At 38.4% G+C, this 22,091-nt stretch overlaps 1 protein-coding gene across 3 annotated transcripts; it reads right to left on the reverse strand.

Moving 5' to 3' along the window:
- Positions 1–791: 791 nt before the first annotated feature.
- CFAP206 (cilia and flagella associated protein 206) lies at positions 792–20,809 on the reverse strand. 3 transcript variants are annotated; one of them, XM_074820768.1, is made up of 12 exons: positions 20,644–20,809; positions 18,889–18,972; positions 18,475–18,565; positions 17,186–17,374; positions 16,761–16,919; positions 14,222–14,430; positions 13,278–13,397; positions 10,557–10,755; positions 9,727–9,864; positions 7,527–7,720; positions 6,336–6,479; positions 792–2,811 (listed from the first exon to the last, which is right to left on the reverse strand). In XM_074820768.1, exons 1-12 carry the CDS (start codon positions 20,749–20,751, stop codon positions 2,581–2,583), a joined length of 1,866 nt encoding a protein of 621 aa, XP_074676869.1. In that variant the 5' UTR covers positions 20,752–20,809; the 3' UTR covers positions 792–2,580. The 3 variants fall into 3 exon arrangements, with proteins under 3 accessions (XP_074676869.1, XP_074676870.1, XP_074676871.1); XM_074820769.1 differs by lacking the exon at positions 18,889–18,972; XM_074820770.1 differs by lacking the exons at positions 18,889–18,972; positions 20,644–20,809 and adding an exon at positions 19,034–19,097.
- Positions 20,810–22,091: the final 1,282 nt, after the last annotated feature.

Consider the following 22,091-nt stretch of genomic DNA (forward strand, 5'->3'; position numbering starts at 1 on the left):
CGGGAGGCGGAGGGTGGCGGCTGGGCCCGGCGGTAGGCTGCCCCCTGGCGGGCCCGGCGGTGCCTGTCTCTCCCGCCAGTCAGTTTTAGCTTTTACCAATTAGCTCTTAAATAAGAAAAAAAACGGGGGGCCGTTCGGAACGCGCTCGTCGGAAAGGTGCGAAGCGCCCGTGCGGGCGCTCTCCGAAGGCAGCGCCATCCCGAAAGGCATCTCGGAGCAGCGGGAGGCTGGAGAGCAAACGGGTGGGTGCAGAGCGTGCCCGGGGTCGCGGGGGTGACGAGGGAGGCAGCGCCAGCACAAGGCAGCAGCTTTGCTACCGCAGTGTGAGCAGTACTTTTGCCTGACGCACACTTACTAAATATATATTATATATAAATATATATATTACTTATTTGCTTCTCCTTGTAACCTTTATCCGGCTGATTTGTTTCTCTGCTGCTAGTGCGCAAGGGCAGGTGGTTGGAAAGATGTGGGCCGAGTTGTACCCGACTCAGGTACAAAAAAACACCCCAAAAAGCAGCTGTAAATGCACAGGATGAGCATGGCTAGGATGAGCTACTCTTTGAATAACCGTAAAGCCTGGTAAGTGCAAGAGTTGCCCTTCCTTACGGAACCCCTGCCTGTGAGGCTGTCGGCGTAGCGCCTGGTCTTGCCATCACGGGTACGCTCACCAGCGCACCAGCGGAACAGGAGAACCAGGCACAAATAAAAACACACTCAAGTTCAAATGGGCATCAGCTGAACGTTGTCTCCCCTTTCACGTAAGCAAAGACATTTTGAAAAGTAACCTCTCCTTTTTTTCTGGACTATTTTATTGGTAGCAAACACCCAGGAATCTCACACACACATTTCTCATTGCCAGGAGTAAGTTCTTAGGTACTGACAGGCTTCTGCCATGCCAAAGCTGAAATGTAGGTTACGATTGTATTCCCCAGTATTCTATAATACTGCAGTACCTTCTGCAATGGAAAAGAACAGAGTAAGTAGGTTAAAAGGTATTTTTACTCATCAGTTTTCTTTTAAATAAATGTGTTTATGCATTCTTGAAATACCAGTTTGTTAGTTCAAAGTAAAAACTTTAACATAAAAGGTTCAAAGCAAATGATGATAAAAACCATAGATATCACAACAACAAAAACTATTTCATAAAGCAGCAACAGTGTATTTTTCTCAGGAAGAAAAAAAGCTGCAGCTGGTAATAGAATTCATATTTTTATTAATAAATCTAAAAATTGGTGCCAGCTCATAATTTAAAAACACGGAGGAGCAGCACATTTGTCTGCTACTGATTAGTTTATTTTCACAAAAGAGAAAATCACCTAGGGGAGAACCATTTTGCTAAGTTCTTTCTGTGCTTCCCTCCTGCTCCTTCTTTTTAATGACGCCTTGTGCTTTTGTCCCAGCTGTATAACTTTAAAGCCAGATACCTTGAAGAGAGTTAGACAAAATAGAATGCTATCCTGCACAATGCCATGGAAAAATCACCCAGCAGCGTGAATCTTCGAGCTTCACTGTTACAAGTTTGTGTAACAATGACCCAGGAATCCACGCTGCACCTGACCAAAAAAGAGATTTAGAAACCTTAGCACACTCTATGCAATCACAGTTGCACACCTGGACGTTTTGCAGATAGTAATGTGTTGTTGTGAAAAGTATCTGTTTTAAAGTACCCCCTATTTCCATTTGAGATGTTTCATCTTAAAGCTCAAATGATTCAGATTTTCACAAACAGAAACACTAGGTGCAGTTGCGTTGATCTGGCACCCATTTCCCTGCCGCAATGAAAAAAAACTAAAAATCTTTTCCTGTTGTGCTTTAGTTTTTCAAAGAGAAGTGAAACAGAGCTTTCAAAAAGGTGCCCTGAAGGGAAGTTCCTATGGTTTCCAGTGTGCTCACCAGCACTCTGTTTAGCCAACGAATACAGAAATTACTAGACCTGAAAGGCTGCCAGAGCCATCTGAGATCGATTCCTTCCTCTCGACCTCCCTGCCTTGGCCTACACTCGTAACACCTATTACCCTGTAAAGACGCTTGGGATAATGACAGCGCAAATGGACAGGCCCAGGGACCGAGACTGACGTCACTTTGCTGGTTTCGCCTTCTTGATTCTGCTCTAGGGGTGGAGCTGTGACATTCGGGTGACCCTCCTGTGATCAGTTTTATTTCACACCAATGGGAATTACGCCTCCGTAGGAGCTGCAGCATTGGCCCCATATCTCATAAAAGCTATTTGTCTTACATTATACTTTTCATGTACCAAAGACATGGCTCTTAACAAGAGTGTTCCAGCAAGCAATCATTGCATTAAAACCTCAAGAAAATCCCAGAACACACACTACACATTTAAATGATAATTTAAGTTATAGTCTTTGGGAATATGTTGATTCTAAATTGCTGTTTAAAATCTGGCTTATCATTTCTATCACTTCATGCCAGCCAGCAGCCCCAACAGATAAATGAAGTAAATCAACTGCTCCTGGAATCAAACAACACAGTAAAATATTTTGTATCTTAATTCAGATATATGCATGGATTTTAATATATACATTCAATATATATCTTTAGGTTTCTCATTTTCACTTAGGTTTCATCTACTGCTCTTGTTAAGTCTACTTTGACCATATGAGTAGTAGGAGATGATCCTCCTTGGAGACCTTCCAAGAAAATCTGTGGTCTGGGTACATTGCTTGAGTTGTCACGCTTAGTCTGGGTGCTAACATCTTTTGGCAAGTACACTTGGGTGGAGTTCTGTCTTCTCATATGGCTGAGATCAGTCTGCGTGGCATGAGTTAATTTGCGTCGCAAATTGGCCTGAAGACACAAAAGAATCAGATTAAGCAAAATTTTGTTTGAATATTTTAGCACTAGTGTATACTTAGGTCTGTTTGTATATTTTTACATCTACGGGCTTCACAAACTTGGAACATGGCCCACTTCACCCTCCTATCAATACACAGTTGCAACTGTGATTTGATAACTCCTGGACTAACAGGATGTGTGAACAGCACTGTATGTAGCCCACACAATTTTAAGTCAGCCTCTTAACTGCTTTTGTATTTTCCTTTGGTCATTGTGCTTCAAATTTTAAGCCTTTGTTTTGTCAGAAGAAAATGTTGTTTTCATGGTAAATTCTTCCAGTGCTTCAAATTAATTTCAATCAGTCTGAAAGCACACTGAATGTGATGGCAGGCCTGTATAAATCTCTCTGGGCACCTGCAACCTAAAACAAGTTTGGGGATCCTGAGTATTGTGGATAACCTAAGCACAGGATCAAGTCTTTGTCTGGTTTCTACCAAATGTGAGGGCGTTTGGGGGTTGGTGTCACAAAGTATCAGATAAAAGGGAAAAAATGCCTTCTTTCAAGACATTGCCCCTTGGCAAGGGGCAAGAGTTAAAGTAATTTATGATTAAAGCTCTGTTTAATCACAGAAACTGCTGTAGATACAACAAAACTGCTTCTCAGAAAGTGTTAATATTACAAAGTCAGCACTTGAAACAACGAAATGTTCCTTATTCCACTGAGTCTTCTATGTCAGCAATGATGTAAAACACCATAAATTGTACAACATAATGTCATTGAAATATACAAAATACAGTCTCATGTGGCAGGATCCAGATCCCTACATGTAAGTGAGAAAGTCCCTGGAGTCCAGTCCAGTCAGTGGAGACTGGAGTCAGTGGAAGCTGGAGAGTTAAAGTTGGCCAAATTCAGTGTTTGTATCAGGGTGAGTCAAAATATTCACCAGACTTCACTGGAATAGAAGTTGAAGCACCTTTATGTACACACATGAAGCACCTTTATGTATTTTAATCTACAGCTGAATCTTATGCATAGTGTCATCAAGGAAAATACGGAAGAGAACAATAAGGAACCTACAGAAGAGATGGCATGGGAAGAAAGACAGTATTTTAGTCTCTTTTTCTGAGGGTCTTAATGACAATTAAAACAAGAGCAGGCATGAGACACTGTTTGTTAAATTTATCCCTCTTGAAAAATGAATGTATGCTATTACAAGGAACTATGCTTGCACAGAGAAACAAATGTGAGCTGAAAGTTTTTACTTCTAACATCAAATAGGTGTTCTAAAAAAGTCATATTTTAACACTTCATATCACTACAAGTTTTCTGGCTAAGTATGAACAGAAAAAAACCCCAGGGCACCTGAGCTCATCCTCTAACAAAACCCACAAATGTCTGATGCTCCCCTAAAGTATCAAATTCACAGGTGCATTGGTAGGCTATTTCTGTTATTTTAGCACTTTGATTCTAAATGTTGTATCACCTCCATATTACAAATTCAGCATAGTCACTGTAGACAAAACACTTTTGCATACATCTGGCATTTTTTCTTTCCACTCAGCATCACTAATCTCCCATATGGACAGCTGAGGCTAAAACACCCTTAGTACTTTAAAGTACTTTCTCTAAATATTTCAAACTAACAAGCTACAAATTTGCTTGTGAATAGTCTTCATGTTCAGCTATTGGAAAACAGCCACCTTTGCTTATGCTAAAGATAAACCACTGACCACATTTTACAATTATTTATGTATTTTTGTCCATTACAGAAGCAAAGGAAGCTTTTAGCTAGGCCTCTTATAAACCTAACTGGTTTCTTTACATACCTCAGTAGCAACTATTAGAATCCTTTATAAGCCAGTTAACACTGGCAAGACTTCTCAGCCCAAAATTTTGTTTTCGTTTTATAATGTTAGAGATTTTGTGGCAAAAGGAACAACAGAAAGGAAACAGGCTGCACAGCAGACCACAGGCCTTCAGTGCCTCTGTTCACAGAAACAAAAGAATCAACCGTCCAGTATCCTGTGTCCAGTTGATATTGGTAACTGCAATATTCCCTGCACTCGCAAGTTCATTTTGATTGAATTGTGAAAATCAGGTGCTATACCTCAACAACTGCATGTCCTGGCAAACCCTAGAAAGAAGCTTTTAAAATATATACCATTACTTTAAAAGCTTTTATGTATGTGGCCAACCTTCTGTGGACAGACTGCAATTTTCAATCCATCAGAAAATCATCATGATAGTATAACAAACCTTTCCTCTTGCTTATATATACAAAAACCTGCTTGCTCTGTTTCTTACCTCTCTGGTCCTACATGAAAGAGGGATTTTTTTTTTTTCCAAAGAAAGCAGAATTGGTTTTAGCAAACATGAAGAAGGATAAAATGAAAAGTTTTTCATTATGCAAAAAAAAAAAGAAAAAGAAAAAAAGGTCTCATGCTTTGATACCTTTCACAGATGGATAAGTTAGCTCAAAGAAAGCTTCTGCTTTCCCTAACTGTCCTATAAAAGGAACAAGCTTTAGAAAACTCTTTTCTCTTAGGATATTGTTAATAGCAGGAATAATTAATAAATATTGTTTTATAGGTTTAATTAATAGAGCACAGGTGCTCTAGGAACAATACTGACAGTTTAAGCAACTTAGGCTAGGTAATGAAAAGCTAGACATAGGTTAAGTATATGTTAAATAGAACATTTTGAGTTTTTTCTCAGAAGTCTAAAAGTGAATTATGATGAAGATTGTTCAGAAGATAAGTAACCATGATGACCGAAGACTGCATCAGTGAGAAGTGGTGTCCAAAGAGGAATTAGAACAGAACGACAAGAACTAGTCGAAACTGTGGAATACAATGGACTTTTGAAATTGATGATGAATTAAGAGTTGAAAGTTCCTGGAAAATCACCAAAGACTCTTTGTATTGTATGTTATATCACATATATAGAGGGCGATTTTTGTTAGCTGTTGCCACTCACTGAGGTGATGGCCCAACTCTGAGTTGTTAATAAAGCAAGCCTAGAGACACCCACAGTCTGGTGAAATGCTTTAACAGTTCTGTCTGCCAGTTACATTTTTCCTCCTCTTACTTGATGATGAGGAATATTAATATAAATCGTTCAACTTGCAATAAAGTTTTGCTTGACACAAACCTTTCTGCAACCCTTTTTTTTCTTACAAAGAAAGTATATAGCAATATCTTCAACTTGTTAAATTGATTTGTATAGAGAAACAACTTTAAAATTCAATGCTAATCAACAAACTGTTAGTACTTAAGGCAACTGAAACTTTTGGAATGAATAGACTTAGCAGTGGAAGCACTGCTCAAAAAGCTGGGGGAAAATATGGAAAAAACAGAAGAATAAGAAAGTCTAGACATAAGGAGGGAAAATACCTGGAAAAAAATACTAAGCCAGTTGTAACAAAGTGTATGTCTTTGAATAAAGTTAGATTTATGTTGCAGGGAACAAAAGTTTACAGGAATTTTTTCTGAACTTTGTTATCCAAAAAAGAAAATCCAGTAATAACAATACAAACCAATTTTATAGCTTTTCTTCTCAGTTCCCATTCATTCCATTCATAGGATGTCACAATAGTTGGAGGCAAGATATGAGTATCAGTTTGAGTACTATTGTCACATTTTATGGTTGGTTTCATCAAACATTTGTCTGTATTTCTGGCCTGGATGAAAAAAAAAACAACTGAAAGCCAAGCAAGGTATTAATGAGAAGAATAGAGACATCTAAGAAAACTAGCATATGGATATGCTACTTTTTAAAAGCAAATAGAAACCTGCAAACGACAAGTGGATAAGGATTTTTACATTCAACAATATTTTTGTTCCCCCTGGCCCCACCAAGTATTCGATGGATTTAATTTCTGACAGAAAACCCTTTCAGCAGAGGCCACAGCTGAATTTTAGACTCCCACATCCCAAGTGAGTGCTTAAGCATTGGATTTTGTTTAAAAGGGGTTCTGTCATCACTGCCGCCACTATTTGATGATGCAGATACCCCAGTTTGTCTTTATGAATGGACTAAAAATCACACTTCATAATTAGGAGAAGTGCTTACATCTCTGTCAGAGCCAGGACATAAACTGTATCTTTCTCACCAAGGACCAGTTCAGGACTACACTCAGGACTACATTTCTAGGGGCTTAGAATTCATGGTGGATCACAGAGAATGTCTATGAATCCAGATCAAGTCTTTGGATTTCACATAGTAGCACTGTTGCACTCATTATTAATGAGTCCCCTTTAATTTTGTAATATATTCCATAATTCCTGTCCCCGGATATCACTCCATCCTCATCCAGCACATACTGATGAACTACTAAGCTAAAGCTCCAATTAATATGGTATCTGGCGTATCTTCTATTGCATTTATTTACTGTCCCTTTAAGCTACTTTTGCAAAAATCAGGAAAAGAATCATCAGACACAGGATCTTCTTAGGCTAAGGACAAACAGCTTTTATCGCTGCCACAATTCTTTGGCTCTACATATTCTCCTATGAAGAGATAAGGTGAGAACAACATTAAGGAAAAATGTTTCTTATCAACTCCCTAAAGACCTGGAAAAGATGGACCTTCAGACATTCTGTATGATAGGCAGATGATTATACTTCTTTCCTGAAGATGGGTATCATCCGTTCTCTTTATGTTCTAGAAAGGACAGATCAACCAGTGACCCAGCAGCTGTTCAGCAAGAGGCATGGGCAGTGTGTACCTGTGCATACGGAGCAAGGTATTCAAACTGGTGACGAAGCTCGAGCAGTTGAATTAGCTCTGCATGTTCTTTTGCTTTTTCTGCATTCAGTTGAATGAACTTATCTGGATCTTGAGCAAAGATGTATGCAGCTTCTTTGGAACTGAAAACATAATATCTCTCCTTGTGCTTCAAAATTCCAATAGCAGGATTTCCTAAAAAAATCCCAAACAAACCCCACAAAATAAAGTAGTGAATAGTATGATATCCAATACAAAAGACATTTATCGTTTCCCTCAAGTCAGTTTCACTTCCCTTTTTCTGAAATCAGAATAAATCCCTGAAAGTAAGCTTTTTTAAAATACAGAAAAGTCTATTTTGTTAGGTCAGTACAACTGCTTTAGATCAGTTCACATCCAGCATGCCCTAGTACATGTCTGTCAGAAAAACAGCAGATAAAACACCTATGGGAAAGGCATAAGAAAACAGCCCATACCCACAAATGTTTTCCCTATAATATCCAGCAAATATTTGATTGCAGGTCAGCAGTCTATTTATATACCAAAGGGCATAACACTGAAATTAACTGAAGAAGCAGATGAAACAGATGAGAAGCTGAACAATAAATGAACAAAGAAATTGAAATTACAATAAAGGCCAAATGACTTATATAGGAAAACACAAATTGAGTTCAAGAACAGTGGCAGGCTCTGCTTCAGCTGTCATTGCCCAGGAAAGACCTAGATTCACATAGACAGCACCTTGAAAATACTAAATGGCACTACTCAGTGGCAATCAAAAAAGAAAAAACAATGTCAGGAATGATTAGGATGAAAACAGAGGGGGAGAAGAAAACCAACATTATAACAACATATATTCTACATTTGTAATACAACATTTTGTTCCAACACAACAGAATAAGAAAAAGTAAAATGGAGTTGGGAGTGAACAGAGGCTTGGAAGACCTTTCACAGAAGGAGGGGTTAAAGAAAGAGGCCTCTTCGGCATTAAAAAGAAACAACTGAAAAGAAGTAATATGATATAGGGTTATAAAACCATGAATTGCGTGCAATATAAAATTACTATTTGTTAATTTTCCTAATAGAAAGACTATCAGATCTTTGATGAAATTATCAAACCAGAGCTTAAAAGCATCTTAAAAAGAGGTACCTTTTCATAGTATATATAATTATAATTGTGGGGGTCCTGACAATAAGAACATCCCATGGCAAACTCTAAATGGATTAAAAAAGCAATTAGATAAATGAAAAACCTCTATCAAGGATTATTCAACAGAAGGTTACAGACTCAACATTTATCTGAGGAAATCCTATAACCACTAACTGCTAGAACAGGGAAGGATATAATTAAGGAAGGATCATTCCTACTTGATTTCTCATAATCTTCAAGTGTTCATGACTGTCCACATCCAGAAATCAGATACAAGGCTAGAGAGACCTTCAGTCCAGCCAAGAAGAGTTGTTCTCATATTCAATATTTACACTGTCGTTAAAATATCTATTTTTTAATACTGCCAAGTAATGTCAATATTTTCCTCCCAAACTTCTATAGGCTTAAAAAAATTCTGTATGGATAGGTTCTATAAAGGATAGGGAGACAGAAAACATGAACTGATGGGGTAGCTGAAATACGTCTTGCTTTCAAGATAACTGACCCTAGAAGAGACAAAAAAATTTCCTATAATTAGTTCACTTAATCAAGTGCACTTTTGCATTCTTTTCAGAGAAGATTTTTAATACTTTTTAACTAACGACTATTTAAAAATACTTATGATGTTGGTGTGAAAGGGTGTGTTTGCGACACACAGATACACAAAATAGAAGGAATGACCATTTTCCGATGCCCGTATTAAAACACATTAACAACAGTAAACAAACTTGCATTTGGCTGCAGTGTTGGTTATACAGATGCACGTATAGCAGAAGGAAACATTTATCCATCCTGTCTTGTTTCTGCCTCTGCTTGCTCCTGCCTACTTGCACTTGAAGTCCTCCTACCTTCTATTTATGGCAGTTTATTTGTATTATTTTTAAAAGAAAACTACTTTAATGGGAAATAAGTTATCTGGGGTGAAAATTACAAACATGAAGATACAGTACTCCAGCTTTTACATGAGAGGATTAATTCAGAACATATAATTAGATTTTCCCTATACTTGTGTACATATAAAGTATGGAAAAGACCTAACTACAAAGCATACCTGGGAGGGTGAGGCCTTTCACACCAATTGCATGTGCACAGAAACCATGGTACTGGATTAGCAACTGATCAAAATTATCAGCAGTTTCTGGAAAAAGCCACTCTTGGTTCTTGAAATCAGAAACATTCACTCTGGTTCCTAAGAAAAGGTTTAACAAAGGAAGGATTTTAGTAACAAAACATCAGATGTTTAAAATATAATAATGTTACAGAATGACCGGATTACTCTGGTCTTCACAGGATGACCTGCAGTGCCAAGACCCCAAAAGCCAAACTTTAGCCCTGCCTTAAGAGAGATCCTACTGAAAAAACAGCCCTGCAGGAGCCTTCTTTAACAGCATTAGTTTTCTTTGGAAACGGGACAACAACAGGAAGGTAATATCTTATTCTTCTATTTTGTTTTCACCCACTCATGCATTACAAATCCCCTGGAGTATAACTTGGTTGCTAAGGATACCATCTTAAAAACAAATACATCTGGTAACCAAAGCCCCGCTAAATTAGCTTGTTTATCCCCCCTTCCATTTCAGAAATTCTGAAAGGTATAAAAAGACATAAGCAAACTTTAAAAAGTAGACATCTTCTTCTCTGATCATTCTGCCATCTTTATAAGGTGTGTTTGTATCCAGTAGTTATATTTTAATTTTATATATAAAAATAAAAGCCCAAACTACACTACATGAAAAATAAATCCACACACTACAAGACTCATTTCAATGTACTGTGCAAATTCTGGTTATTAAGAGAATCAATGTGTAGCACCTTCTGTAAAAACTCAAACCACAAAATCTTATAAAATGAAGGAAAATGAAAAAACAATAACTTTCGTACCCATGGTTTCTCTTATTCTTTCCTCATCACTTTTCACAGTCACTCCTTCCAGAAGAGACATTAGCACTTCCTCAGGAAAAAGCTGTGAATGGATTTCCAAGAACTGTTGCAGATTGTTAATCATATTTGTGAGGAAGCTTAGCAGTAGCATCTCATTCTGAAAGCTGGTCCAGAGGTTAGAAAGTGCAACAAATAGAGGCTAGAAAATAAAGAAAATTATCTGAAATCCAGTTTTGGTTTATGTCTGCAGTGTAACCCAAGTGCTGTGCACAACAATCCCTGCTATGAACAAAGCAGTACTGATCTCCAAGACCTTCAGCACCCAGAAATTCCAGAGGAACTCCTGGGCATTGTAAGAGGAGCTCCCATCATGTATGCCCAAAGCATGTACATCCAGCATGTAGGCCCACAGGCCAGAATGGTGCTTTTGTACATTTTACTCCAAAGCCTTTCCCAAATACATTACTCCAAGACCATGCTTGGAGTTGAGCACTTCACTGACAAGAGTTTTGTAACTGAAAATAAGGTATACAGGAATAAGAAGGACCAGAAGAAATGAACCTGGTTAACTATCAAATGAAGTAAAACCACACCGATATGTACAAACTATCAGGTTTTGTTATTTTGTCTGCCCTGCTTTCAGAGTGACAGGGTACCACACCCCCCAGGCCATCATGTGTGTCAAATTAAGGGGGTGCAAGCCTCTTCAGAGTGGTACAGAGTTTGGGACAAAACTGGAAGCTGCCATTCCCAGCAGTGATGCTGACATACAGACATACACACATACAGAAGAAGCCTACAAGCTCTGAGTATAAATGCTAATTTCAATGACAGTGACATAAAATGTGCCCTGCTGCATCTAAACACACAGAGCATTTACAGGAAGAGATTCAACAAATCTGAAATACACACTAGCAACAATATATTTTATGCATGTTAACAACATTATTATAAGAACAGCCAACCGAGTCAGCTCTGGAATTCATCAGCATCACTAACGCTGTGGAAATGTTATGGTTACAAAATTGGAAGAAACTAAAGGAAAGGCAGCAAGGTCAAAATAATTCTTACCAGAATAAACAAAGAATATTAATGAAATCTCTGTGTTTCCTAAAACCAATGTTTACTACAAATATAGGCCCTATCATACGTTTTTTAAAAGGCAGAATGTCCTGCTTCTCTACATCTGTAGAGGATCTAGCTTCTCAGCAACTAACTGAAGACAAAAACTAATAATGTGTTAATAGAGAAATCTCTACCTGTGAAAGACCTGAAATCAAAAGACATTACATATTCTGTCTTCAGCAGAGAAGAACAACTAACCAACCTGAAGAGAGATGAAAACCTAGGAAGGAAGCAGACAATAGCAGACAGCTTCTAGGGAAAAGGGTAATGTCTATCAGTCACTTAAGCCCCGTGAAGATACAGAAGGAGAGAAAAAACTGCTTTGAGCAGCTGCATGAGAGGGGAAGATGTTCTCCAAATGAGAACATCTGCTTATAGAATCACAAGCACACACAAACGGAAGCGTCAGTTTACATCTGAGATGTAGCTCAGTTAAAGTGCTGTTCCCATGAGTTTCCAGCTCAGGTGCCCTTATGGGAAGTGTAAAGAATTCTTTGAGTAGGAAGGGGGGGGGCGTGATCTTCCTTCCTCCCTCCTCCACAAGTAGACTTTATTTTGCTTTTTAATTATTTGTTTAGAAGGATGAAATATAACCTCACATATGTATGAGCTGCATGCTAGTTCAACAGCTAACTACAAGGAATTAAAATGATAGACATATCACACAAAATAATGAGCTCTTCCATGAAAAGCAAATTAAATGAAGCTGTTTTCTGACATATTTCTCTGTCATTTCCTTTACATGTTGCCATCAAAATAATCCAGGTTTTCACAGGGTCATTGGGCACCCTCCTTCACAATACTTGCAGTTCGCATCACTCATTCCCTTTTCCTCCACCACCTCCCTCCCATGTCCTATAGCTCCCAGCTGAGGGTGAAACAGCACAGAACATCGATTGTGCAGAGGTACGTGGCTGCTCACTGGCCAGACAGTGCACAAACCAGCAGGTAGTTATGGCATTCCCATTTCAGACTTAATCTTAGGAGGGCTCTAACTGTGTCTCTCTAGTTGCTTGTTTTACACAAAACTTGCAGAAAATTATGTATTTTGAGATCTCTGGACTCTGACAAATTTGACTAAAACTGGCCAACAGGTTCAGAAGTTATTGGGAGGGGCAAAGAGGCTGAAAGCCCCTTCACAGAAAGCTGATTTCTTTAGAAAAATTATATGAAGGAGTCATATTGTAATTACAGGAATTGCTATCTGAAAGGACTTGAAGAGAATCACACTCTGATATGCTGTTATCTGTCATCACTGCGTTCTTAGTATGTCTGCAAGGAACAGGAGAAAATATTTACACAAAACAGGAAAATATCACTGTACGTGTACAAATACTGACAAATGACCCAAGACACTTACAGTAAAATACCACTTAAGTCCTTCTCCCCCTTTTTATACCTTGCTTTCCTTCTATCTTGAGATCAAATCTTTTAATTTAGTTGCCCCTTCAATAGTCACAGATGCTGTTATAATAGAAAATAATGTAGCCTTTTTCTTAACAAAAACTATTGAAAAATACACAGTAAAGTATTTTGTAATACTTTAGTAATTTTTTATAATTAATAAGAAATAGGTTTTCTATTCAAAATACTTACAAAAACTTCTTTGGTATCTACAGAAGCCTTATTCTGCACTGTGTTTTTCAGCTGCTCCACTGTTGCTGCAAACTGCACATTCATCTTTTCAACTTCTTGAGCACCTGTAATTGCATCAGACTGGAAAGAGAACTTACTTCAGGTAAGGAGTACAACAGTCAAAAAAGCAAATATTTACTAATGATTATTTATCTGGATCTCTTCATTCAACTATTTTCAGACAACTGTTCTGAGGAACAAAGTACACCCTAACTTCCCACGAAATACATTTTTCCTTAAGTGTTCAGGTATAAAACCAGGTGCTTCCTTAAACATATACTAGTAATTTTTATAGAAAACCTCTATATTTTTATAATGAAGAGAACTGAAAAAATATTTAGAAGAGAAATATTTTTCCAAGCTTTATGATATACAGGAAAAAGTAATAAACCCCTGCAGTTTCTCAAAAGATAAATTAAAAGGTCTTCATAAAGAAGACAAGTTTCAAGAATTTAAATTGTATTCTTCAAAGACTTCTGATGACTCTATATGTGTTGGGGATGTCTGCAGACCAAAATTGAGGTGATTTATGGATTGAACAAGGAAATTTTTTTTCTCTCATGCCTTTAGGGGCAGAGTATCAATATGCAAGCAAGAAAAAAGTCCTACTTTTTGAGTCCTTTGTTAATGAAATTAAACCAAAAAAGGAAACCTCCAGAAAAGAAATGGAAGCACAGTCACACTGCAGCAAACAATTAAATAACTTTGTGTTTTACCTGACAGTAGCCAAACCCAGCAAGTTAGGTAAAAAGTTCAGCATGACAGATGATGTAGGTTCTCATATATAAATTTTATTTCATTTATTTCTGAATAATTTTATTATATTTCTGTCCGTACAAATAGGTAACTTGAATACATTCCATCTGCAATAAAAACCCACAGGAGGTGACATGATGGTATCTCACCAGAAGGATGCAAAGGAAGGTCTCATATTGTCTCACATTGAACAGTGCTTCTTTTAATTTAAAAGAACGGAGCTGTGTATATCTGTGTTGGTCCTCCTGCATCGATTCCAACAGAGCTGTGTACTGGTGGGCTAGCGTATGGCAAGTATTAAGATCTTCATCGACAACCCGTGTAGCTGACGGAATGGCTTCACTCAGAATGCCTGGCACTGTTTATATAGAATAAATATGAGATACAAATAAAGAGTTATTTAAATCATTAGCAAAAGATTACAGTGCAGTATTTGAGCAAAGTAGACTTCCAAAAAAATTTCTAAATTTTGTCCTTATATTCATGCATTTCCAAATGTTTGTGAGCTAGATTCAACCACTGTATCTTATTAGTCAAGTGGTTCCAAATAGTCAGAATTACAGGTGTGGAAATATCAGAGTCAAGTCAAGGACTGTGAGAAAATTTTCTTTATAAGAGATGCAGTTCAGTTGCTACTACTGACGTAGGTTTCCTGAGAGACTTCAGGCAATCTGCACAATTTTCAATTCTCAGTTTCCTCATCTGTAAAATACTAGTAACAGTAACAGGCCTCCCATTTCCTGGGAACTTTATGATCTAACCATGCTTTAAGAATGAGTGAAGGGTTAAAAACAGAGGATAGATACTACATGAAAAAATATGCCTATGCAGTTATTAAAATTCAGCATTAGTACTTAAAAAACCCCCAAAATTCCAAAAAATGACACAGGTCAATAAAACATATTTTAGCTAATAGAAAATACTCTACATTTTTTTTCTTTGAATTTCATTATTGATAGCAGACAGACATTACACTGAATGTTTTGATATGTTTTGTTATTTAAGCAGACATCTATGCAAGGAAATAGGATAGGAAGGCCTAGCTGCTTAAAGTGCACAATACAGCCCTTTGTTGTGTGTGTTGAACTTTTAATGATAGCAACATTGGCAAGCAACAGTGCAGTAATTAGGTTTGAGCTATGTCAACTCAAAACACTGTGGGCACAGAAAGGCTAGATTTAACACAGCAAGAATGGGAAGTAAAGTTGCACAGGCATTACAAGTAGTCTAACCACAGGTGGAGAAAGCTTAGTGCCTGGCTGATTTACTTTTTTGGAAGCAGGGTAAAAAGCCAAGGTGGAGCCCTACCCCAGCAAGACTGCTGCTAGCTCTTAAGGTTTCAGGGGTCTAACTACTGGCCTTAAGCATAAAGACATCCATTTTATCTCCTGACCTAAGAGCATTCATGCTGTGTTTTTTTTCATCTATTCAAAAGTGATATGTAAACAAGTCAGTGCAAAGAAGTCCGTATTATAGTAAGCTAACAAATGTAACAGGATTAACAATCATATTATCTATTTTAATAGATTACAAACCCCAAGATATTATAGAGACAAAGACCACAACATGTTGTAAATCATGCCTTTTGTATAACCACAATAGTTGAATGCTCCCTCATGCTGTAACCCAGGCCCAGTGAACCTAGAATAGAGCTAGCCACAACACAGAAAGTTGACATTTGTGGGAAAGCATATATTATAAAAATAGAAAACCAACAATGCCTTGCTTAGCATGGGAGAAGAAAAATTATCATAAAAATCTAGAAAGTTGCTTACTTCTTTCTCTGATGTGGTAGGTATATATTTTTTTCCTACTTATATTGCTTTACTTAAAATACCGTCTAGCTAAGCAAGTGCTTTGCTTTCCAAGAAAGCACAATTTTCTTATCAGGAGAGGTATGTGCTGTAGCCTTTATTCCAGAAACTTTAGTCTTTTAAAATGAAAGTTTTTCCCCTAGAATTGGGCTGCAGACTTTTCTTACAAAGAAGTCTCCACGTTGAGCTACAATACTACATGCATATTCACAATAACATTTCCACTGACCAGTCATTTATTTGATTATTAATTGTAAACTTACCAGAAATAACATGGCTTTTGGGCAAAAGAGAAAATAAGAGGGATAACAAAGTCTTGCCGTACTCTGAATACAGCTTTTGAAAATTTCCATTGACATTTTTTGCTTATTAAAGAAGCAGAAAGATTCAAAATGTAAAAGATTTTTGACAACGTGTTGAGAATCTGAAGAGGTTGCTCTGAATTACCAGAATACAGATAATGCCCCAGCAACTTTTATCACTTCTCATCACACATACTCAACAGAAAATTGTAATTGGATTGACAGTGTCCTTTCAATATTTTAATTAACTGCTTTTAAAGGCAAACGTTACATATTTAATTAACTTAATGGCAAGGGATCAGGGAACAAGTTATCATCAGGTAAATTAGTGCATGAAGCTAATACATATAATCCTTCCATATCAATCACATAGGGCTCCATCTTAGCTAAAAAGTAGTAGCTTACGTGGAAACCTGTAATCAATACCAAATATGTACTTTTCCTTCAGGTTTACAGACCTTGAGTCAAAGCTGTTTATCTAGAGAGATGGGATATTATTGGAGCCATTCCAGTGAAGGTGGCCAGGAAGAATTAATTGGGAGTACACAGCCCAAATGCAGTTGTCTACTTACGGTCATCAATGTTGCTTCCTCCTTTCCCACATTCCTTGTTGTACAACCGAATTCCTGTGACTAACATGGCGAGATTTTTCAGCTGTTGCTCTTTGTTCTTCTTACTGAGCGAGATGAAAGTAATCATCTCTGTCTGGGGGAACACACTCTGCAGGGCAGCTATAAGCATTACAAAGCATGAGAAAACTCTCAATATGAGGGAACAGAAAAGAAAATCATTAAACAAGCAAAAATACTCTCTCCTGAACAACTGCAAATAGTAGGAAATCCATGGCAAATACAGACTTCAAGGCTGAGCACTGACAGTTTGGGTAGTAAGCATTCATCATGGTTTACCACATCTGTATCCAAAGATCAGTAAAGAGAAGGCAAAATTTTATTTTTCAATAAGAAAAGCCCAATTTCACAGTTGCAGGTTTACTGACCTGTTACCTCCCTGACAACCGCAGTATCGGTTGGGGATCCCAGGCCAGAGCTCAGCAGCACATAGCTAATGATCTTGCGATACACATTCTCCATTTCTTCTTGCACATGAGGTTGACTACCTGTGATACCTCTGAGCACAGGAGCCAGCCTTCCCTCCAGAACCCGGAGCTGCTCTTTGAGTAATTCAGCTAGAAAAGAAGGACAGTTAGAAAGTCCTATCTAAATTCTTTGGAATTTGACTTATATAGAGGGTGCAATTAATTTCCACAGTCAGAACACCAACTAAGGTTTCTGAAGCACAGGTATGTGCAGGAGATGTTCAAGGTACCATACCGTGATAACTAACAGAAGTAGAGCTAAACATTAACATTAATTAGCACGATTAACATCCATCAGTAGACTCTAGAGAACTAATCATGCCAAATTAAGCAGCAAGTCTATGATTCTCTGGACTCCTCTGACTGCAGTAGGACCTAACACACACACATTTCATACACACTTACACGCCCAAATCTGAATACTGCTCAGGATCTCAGAATCTTACTGGACTCAATGAGCTTACTGAACTTATTGAGTCCAGAAGACTTTGGAGCAGCTTCCTAGGTGTTGCTAATTTTTGGGTTTAATCCATGCTAACAAGAAAACATTTTCATGACCTCCCCACACAAAATATTTATTTTTTGTCAACTCTTGTTCTGTGTCTTCTGCTTCCTAGCCAGCCCTCACTGTCTCACCGAGATCTGAAGTTACAGTTACAGCAGAGACATTTTCCCCAACTCATTTTCCTTCCACATCCCCATTCTCAGACCATATGAAGTTACCACTGATGAGACCAAAACATAGTTAAAACTGTAACTGATTGTTCAAGATTGCTCATATCTCTCAATTAGGAATATCGATAAAACATGAAGTTCTCTTTCAGATACATGAGTGCAGTTCTGGGTACTGGCTCTCTTTCAGATACACGGGGGCAGCGCAAGTTTTTCTTGCGGAAGGCAGCCAGCCACGGCACCTGCAAGTGTAATTGTTCTCAAGTGATCTAGCACATCACAATCACTAAATCTCTCAGACAGGATGAGTGTACTCTCAAAACTAATGTACATTTTCTCCCTGCTATATCCATACTGAAACACCATACTGCTGTGTAGTACATTTCTCCAGGGATTTTTATTTTGCTTTACTGCCACCAGTCATTTAACAGGAATCATTATTAGCCCTACAGAGAGAGATTTTAAATTCTAAACTCAGAACCAAGTTCTATAAAAACATTGCTTTATATTGAAATTACCTCGGTTTGCATAGTTCATATCAAAGTAAACTTGCATCTTAATCGTGCTCAGGGATGGGTTTGTTGTGTCAAGCAGCCTGGTAACACAGAGCTAAGAAGAGAGACAGAGAAGTGAGTTCTTTCTCATGGCAGGGGAAACGTCTGAACTGACAGGGACGTGGTACTACAGGTTTCACAACAGCAGTAGAGCCCCCTCCCTACCATTCTCTTGACATACTATGAAGTATAAGGCATTTGTTAACATGAGGGAACACATAATCCAGTCTTTAGCTACAGAACCATGAGAATAAAGTAGCTTTAAAAATTTGAAAGTGTTCATATCCAAATAAAATGGCATTTTAGTTACAGGAACAGATAGAAAATAATGCTAGAGTCTTAGCTAAGTACTGACTCTCAACATCATGTCAGAATTACCTGGATAAGATTTTGCACATCTTTTTTGGTAAGGATTTGATCCACACTAAAGTCATTTCTTGGATCTAAGACAACGGCTTTCACCTAGAGATTGCCAAAAGAAAGCTATTAATTTATATCTCAACATCTACTCTTTGCAACTAACCTTTTATTTTCTGAAAAATCTCAGATGCAGTCAGTATTTCTTTACTATTCTTTTTTTTCCGATCTTTGGTAATGAAACAAAGTTACTTCATTTCATACATGTTGCCAGTTTCAATCCCAGTTCTCAGACATAAGTGGAAAAAAAAATCTGTGATGCAAACTTCATAGAGAACTATTTCAATATAGCTCCTTTAAAAATTTCCTGGAAAAATATTTTTCTAAGTAAAATTTTAGAGAAATCTATCATGGTTGTTTACAGACTTCTCAGTTGGTGTTGCATACATCAGTATAAATGTTTACCATTTGCATAAAAAATTCACTGTGTACTGCAAACAGGGAAATATGTGCATGTTTGCAACTGGCATGCTTGCTGGTATCTTGCCAGCCATATGAGAAAGTTTTTTACCCATGAAAATTTTCATGCTTAATTGATTAATACTGCTTTTGAGCCCAATGTATTTTTTAAAGCCACAGTGTCACCTTTAGGAAAAAAAATGACAGACTAACAGTACTGCTGTGAACCATTTACATTCATATACAAGTTTATCAAGAGCTGATTCTGTTCTTATACCATCAATAAAGAAAGAACCTAGCTCCATCTTTCTGCAGACACTGATTTGCAGATGCATTTGGACTATATTCTGCAGCGGTGCCATGTCTCCTGAGATGCCCAAGTGTATAATGTTTTTTAGGATGCTTATAGTTGTCTACCAAGAACAACACTGAGATTGATTCCATTTAATTTTCAGTTTAAGTGGGATCCAAGCCCACTCCTTTAAATATTCAGCCCATTTATACTTCCTGGCCCTGCCTAAAACAGAGAAACAAACAAAATAATAGATCACAACAGAGGGAAGAGGTAAACATCAAAGATTAAATATAGCTGCTGCAATAAACATTCACCTATGTGTCATGCCTTTTTGTTCATTTATGAGAGTGGGAAGAAATGTTATTAAAAGTTGGGAACACTTATCTTTTTTGCACTTTACAAAAAAAGAAAATGTTTATCTGCCTGTAGAAGAAAACTGAGGGGGAACTCTGAGTCAGAGTTCAAAGAGGACCCAGGACTCAGGACCTGCAGCCTTTTCAGGGCCTTATATTCACATAGATAGCATTTCAGAGGAATGAAATGCTTTTTCAGGTTTTTAGGACCCTATACCAAATGTCACTGAACACCCCTTTAAAACTTCCCAATGCAGGCCATCAGAAACCAAGATGTTTCAAAGTTCAAGTCACCCCTGAAAGCCTCGGCTGCTGCCATCCCAGCCTGGGCAGGCTGCCGTGGAGCTGCCATTTGAACTTTGTTGACTTTTAACACCAAAGGAATGTTTCTGTCCTCACTTCATGTTATTCAGTCCGAGCAGTGTCAGTCAGGGACTTCAGGGGAACATGTCACCGTGTGTAAGATTACACCCCTACCTCATGAAAGCCTTAAAAACCAGTTTGAACTGCCAAACTATGGGCACCCAGGTTTGAAGCTTCTGTTCTATATACTGTCAATGTGTATCTAACTTAATATTTTACGGATGACAAGAGAATTTGGACATGATTATAAAAACACCCAGATGAAATAATAAAAAACCCCACCCTAAACATTTAATTTGCACTTACCATGAACGCCACCAAGGTTTCAGAAACAGTTTGTCCCTGGGTGGCGCATTCTTGTCCGACTTCACGAATTATTTTCTTGATGACACTTTCGGTCAGGTCACAATCCATACTGGACAAACACACACATTAACGCGACTACCATGTCTTTAAGATTTCGGGTGCGTCTTTCAACGTTTGTCCCCGAGGTGCTGAGGGTGCCCACCCCCTCACCCGGTACCGCCGGCGCCCCCAAAACGTCCCGCTCTCACCTGCCCCCCCGGCCCGGCCCGGCCCGGCGGCTGCAAACGGCGGGAGCGGGCCGCAGGCGGGCGCCAGCCGCCGGCCGTTGCCATGGGGACGCGGCCTGGCCTCGGCCGCCGCCGCCGCCGCCGCCGCCGCCGGGGGGAGCGGTGCAGGGGCGCGTATGGATGGATGGGGGGTGTGCGTGCGGGTGTAGGTACGAGTATGCGTACGCAAAAGAGGAGCTTACATACAACACAGAGATGTGTGTACAGAAATACATGTTTATACAGAATGGATACGTGTGTGTCCATGTAAAACATAGATACATACATGCCTGCAGACATACAAAACATGTATACAGAGACATAGGAATATGTTATATGTCTACATAAACATCTACATGTGCACACGAACCATGTACATGGACATCTATGGCTATACAATCTAGAGGAAGGTGTCTCTGCCCATGGCAGGGGGGTTGGAACTAGATGATCTTTAAGGTCCCTTCCAACCCAAACCATTCTATGAGTCTATGATCTGTAGCTGTGCATAAACATACAGACATATGGACATATAAACATGTATATGGTAGAGATACCTAAATATATACTCATATATACATGTTTATGAATAAGCAACACATGTATATGGATGTATATGAATATGCAAAACATATATGGGCATATTGTTACCGTAAATCCAGTCTCAAAAGAACCCTCTAAGTCTTAGTTTGAAGTTTTAGAAGGCAGGCATTCTTTACTGCAGCACTGGATGCACGGGCAATCACTCCACCTAACGTGCATACACTAAACCAAAAGTTCATCCTTTATATACCTTAAAGACATGAATACTCATACCTTTTTATATACCTTAAAGACATGAATATTCATATGTTTTCCAAGAATTCTCCACCTTTCCACCTATCTACTCTATTTACATAATGCTGGCATTGCAAAACTACACTGTGCGTGTGCGGGGGTCTCGGGTGGTCATCACTGGTCATTTGGGGAGTTAGCCCCCTACTCCTTTTTCCCTTTTATGGTCATGAGTCTTTTGAGGATAATTTCTTCTCCTTGGATGTTTTCCACCTCTGTTGCCTGGCCAAGCTGTTCTTTCTTATCTGCCTTGTTTGAGCAATTCTGCAAGGATGTATCTATTCTCAAGGTCAGGATATCTTCTCTGTACACTTCAATCACTCAAGCCTTGTTAAATACAAAGTTAAACAT

This window comes from Strix aluco, chromosome 3, assembly GCF_031877795.1.
Source record: "Strix aluco isolate bStrAlu1 chromosome 3, bStrAlu1.hap1, whole genome shotgun sequence".
In the NCBI taxonomy this organism is placed as follows: Eukaryota; Metazoa; Chordata; class Aves; order Strigiformes; family Strigidae; genus Strix; species Strix aluco.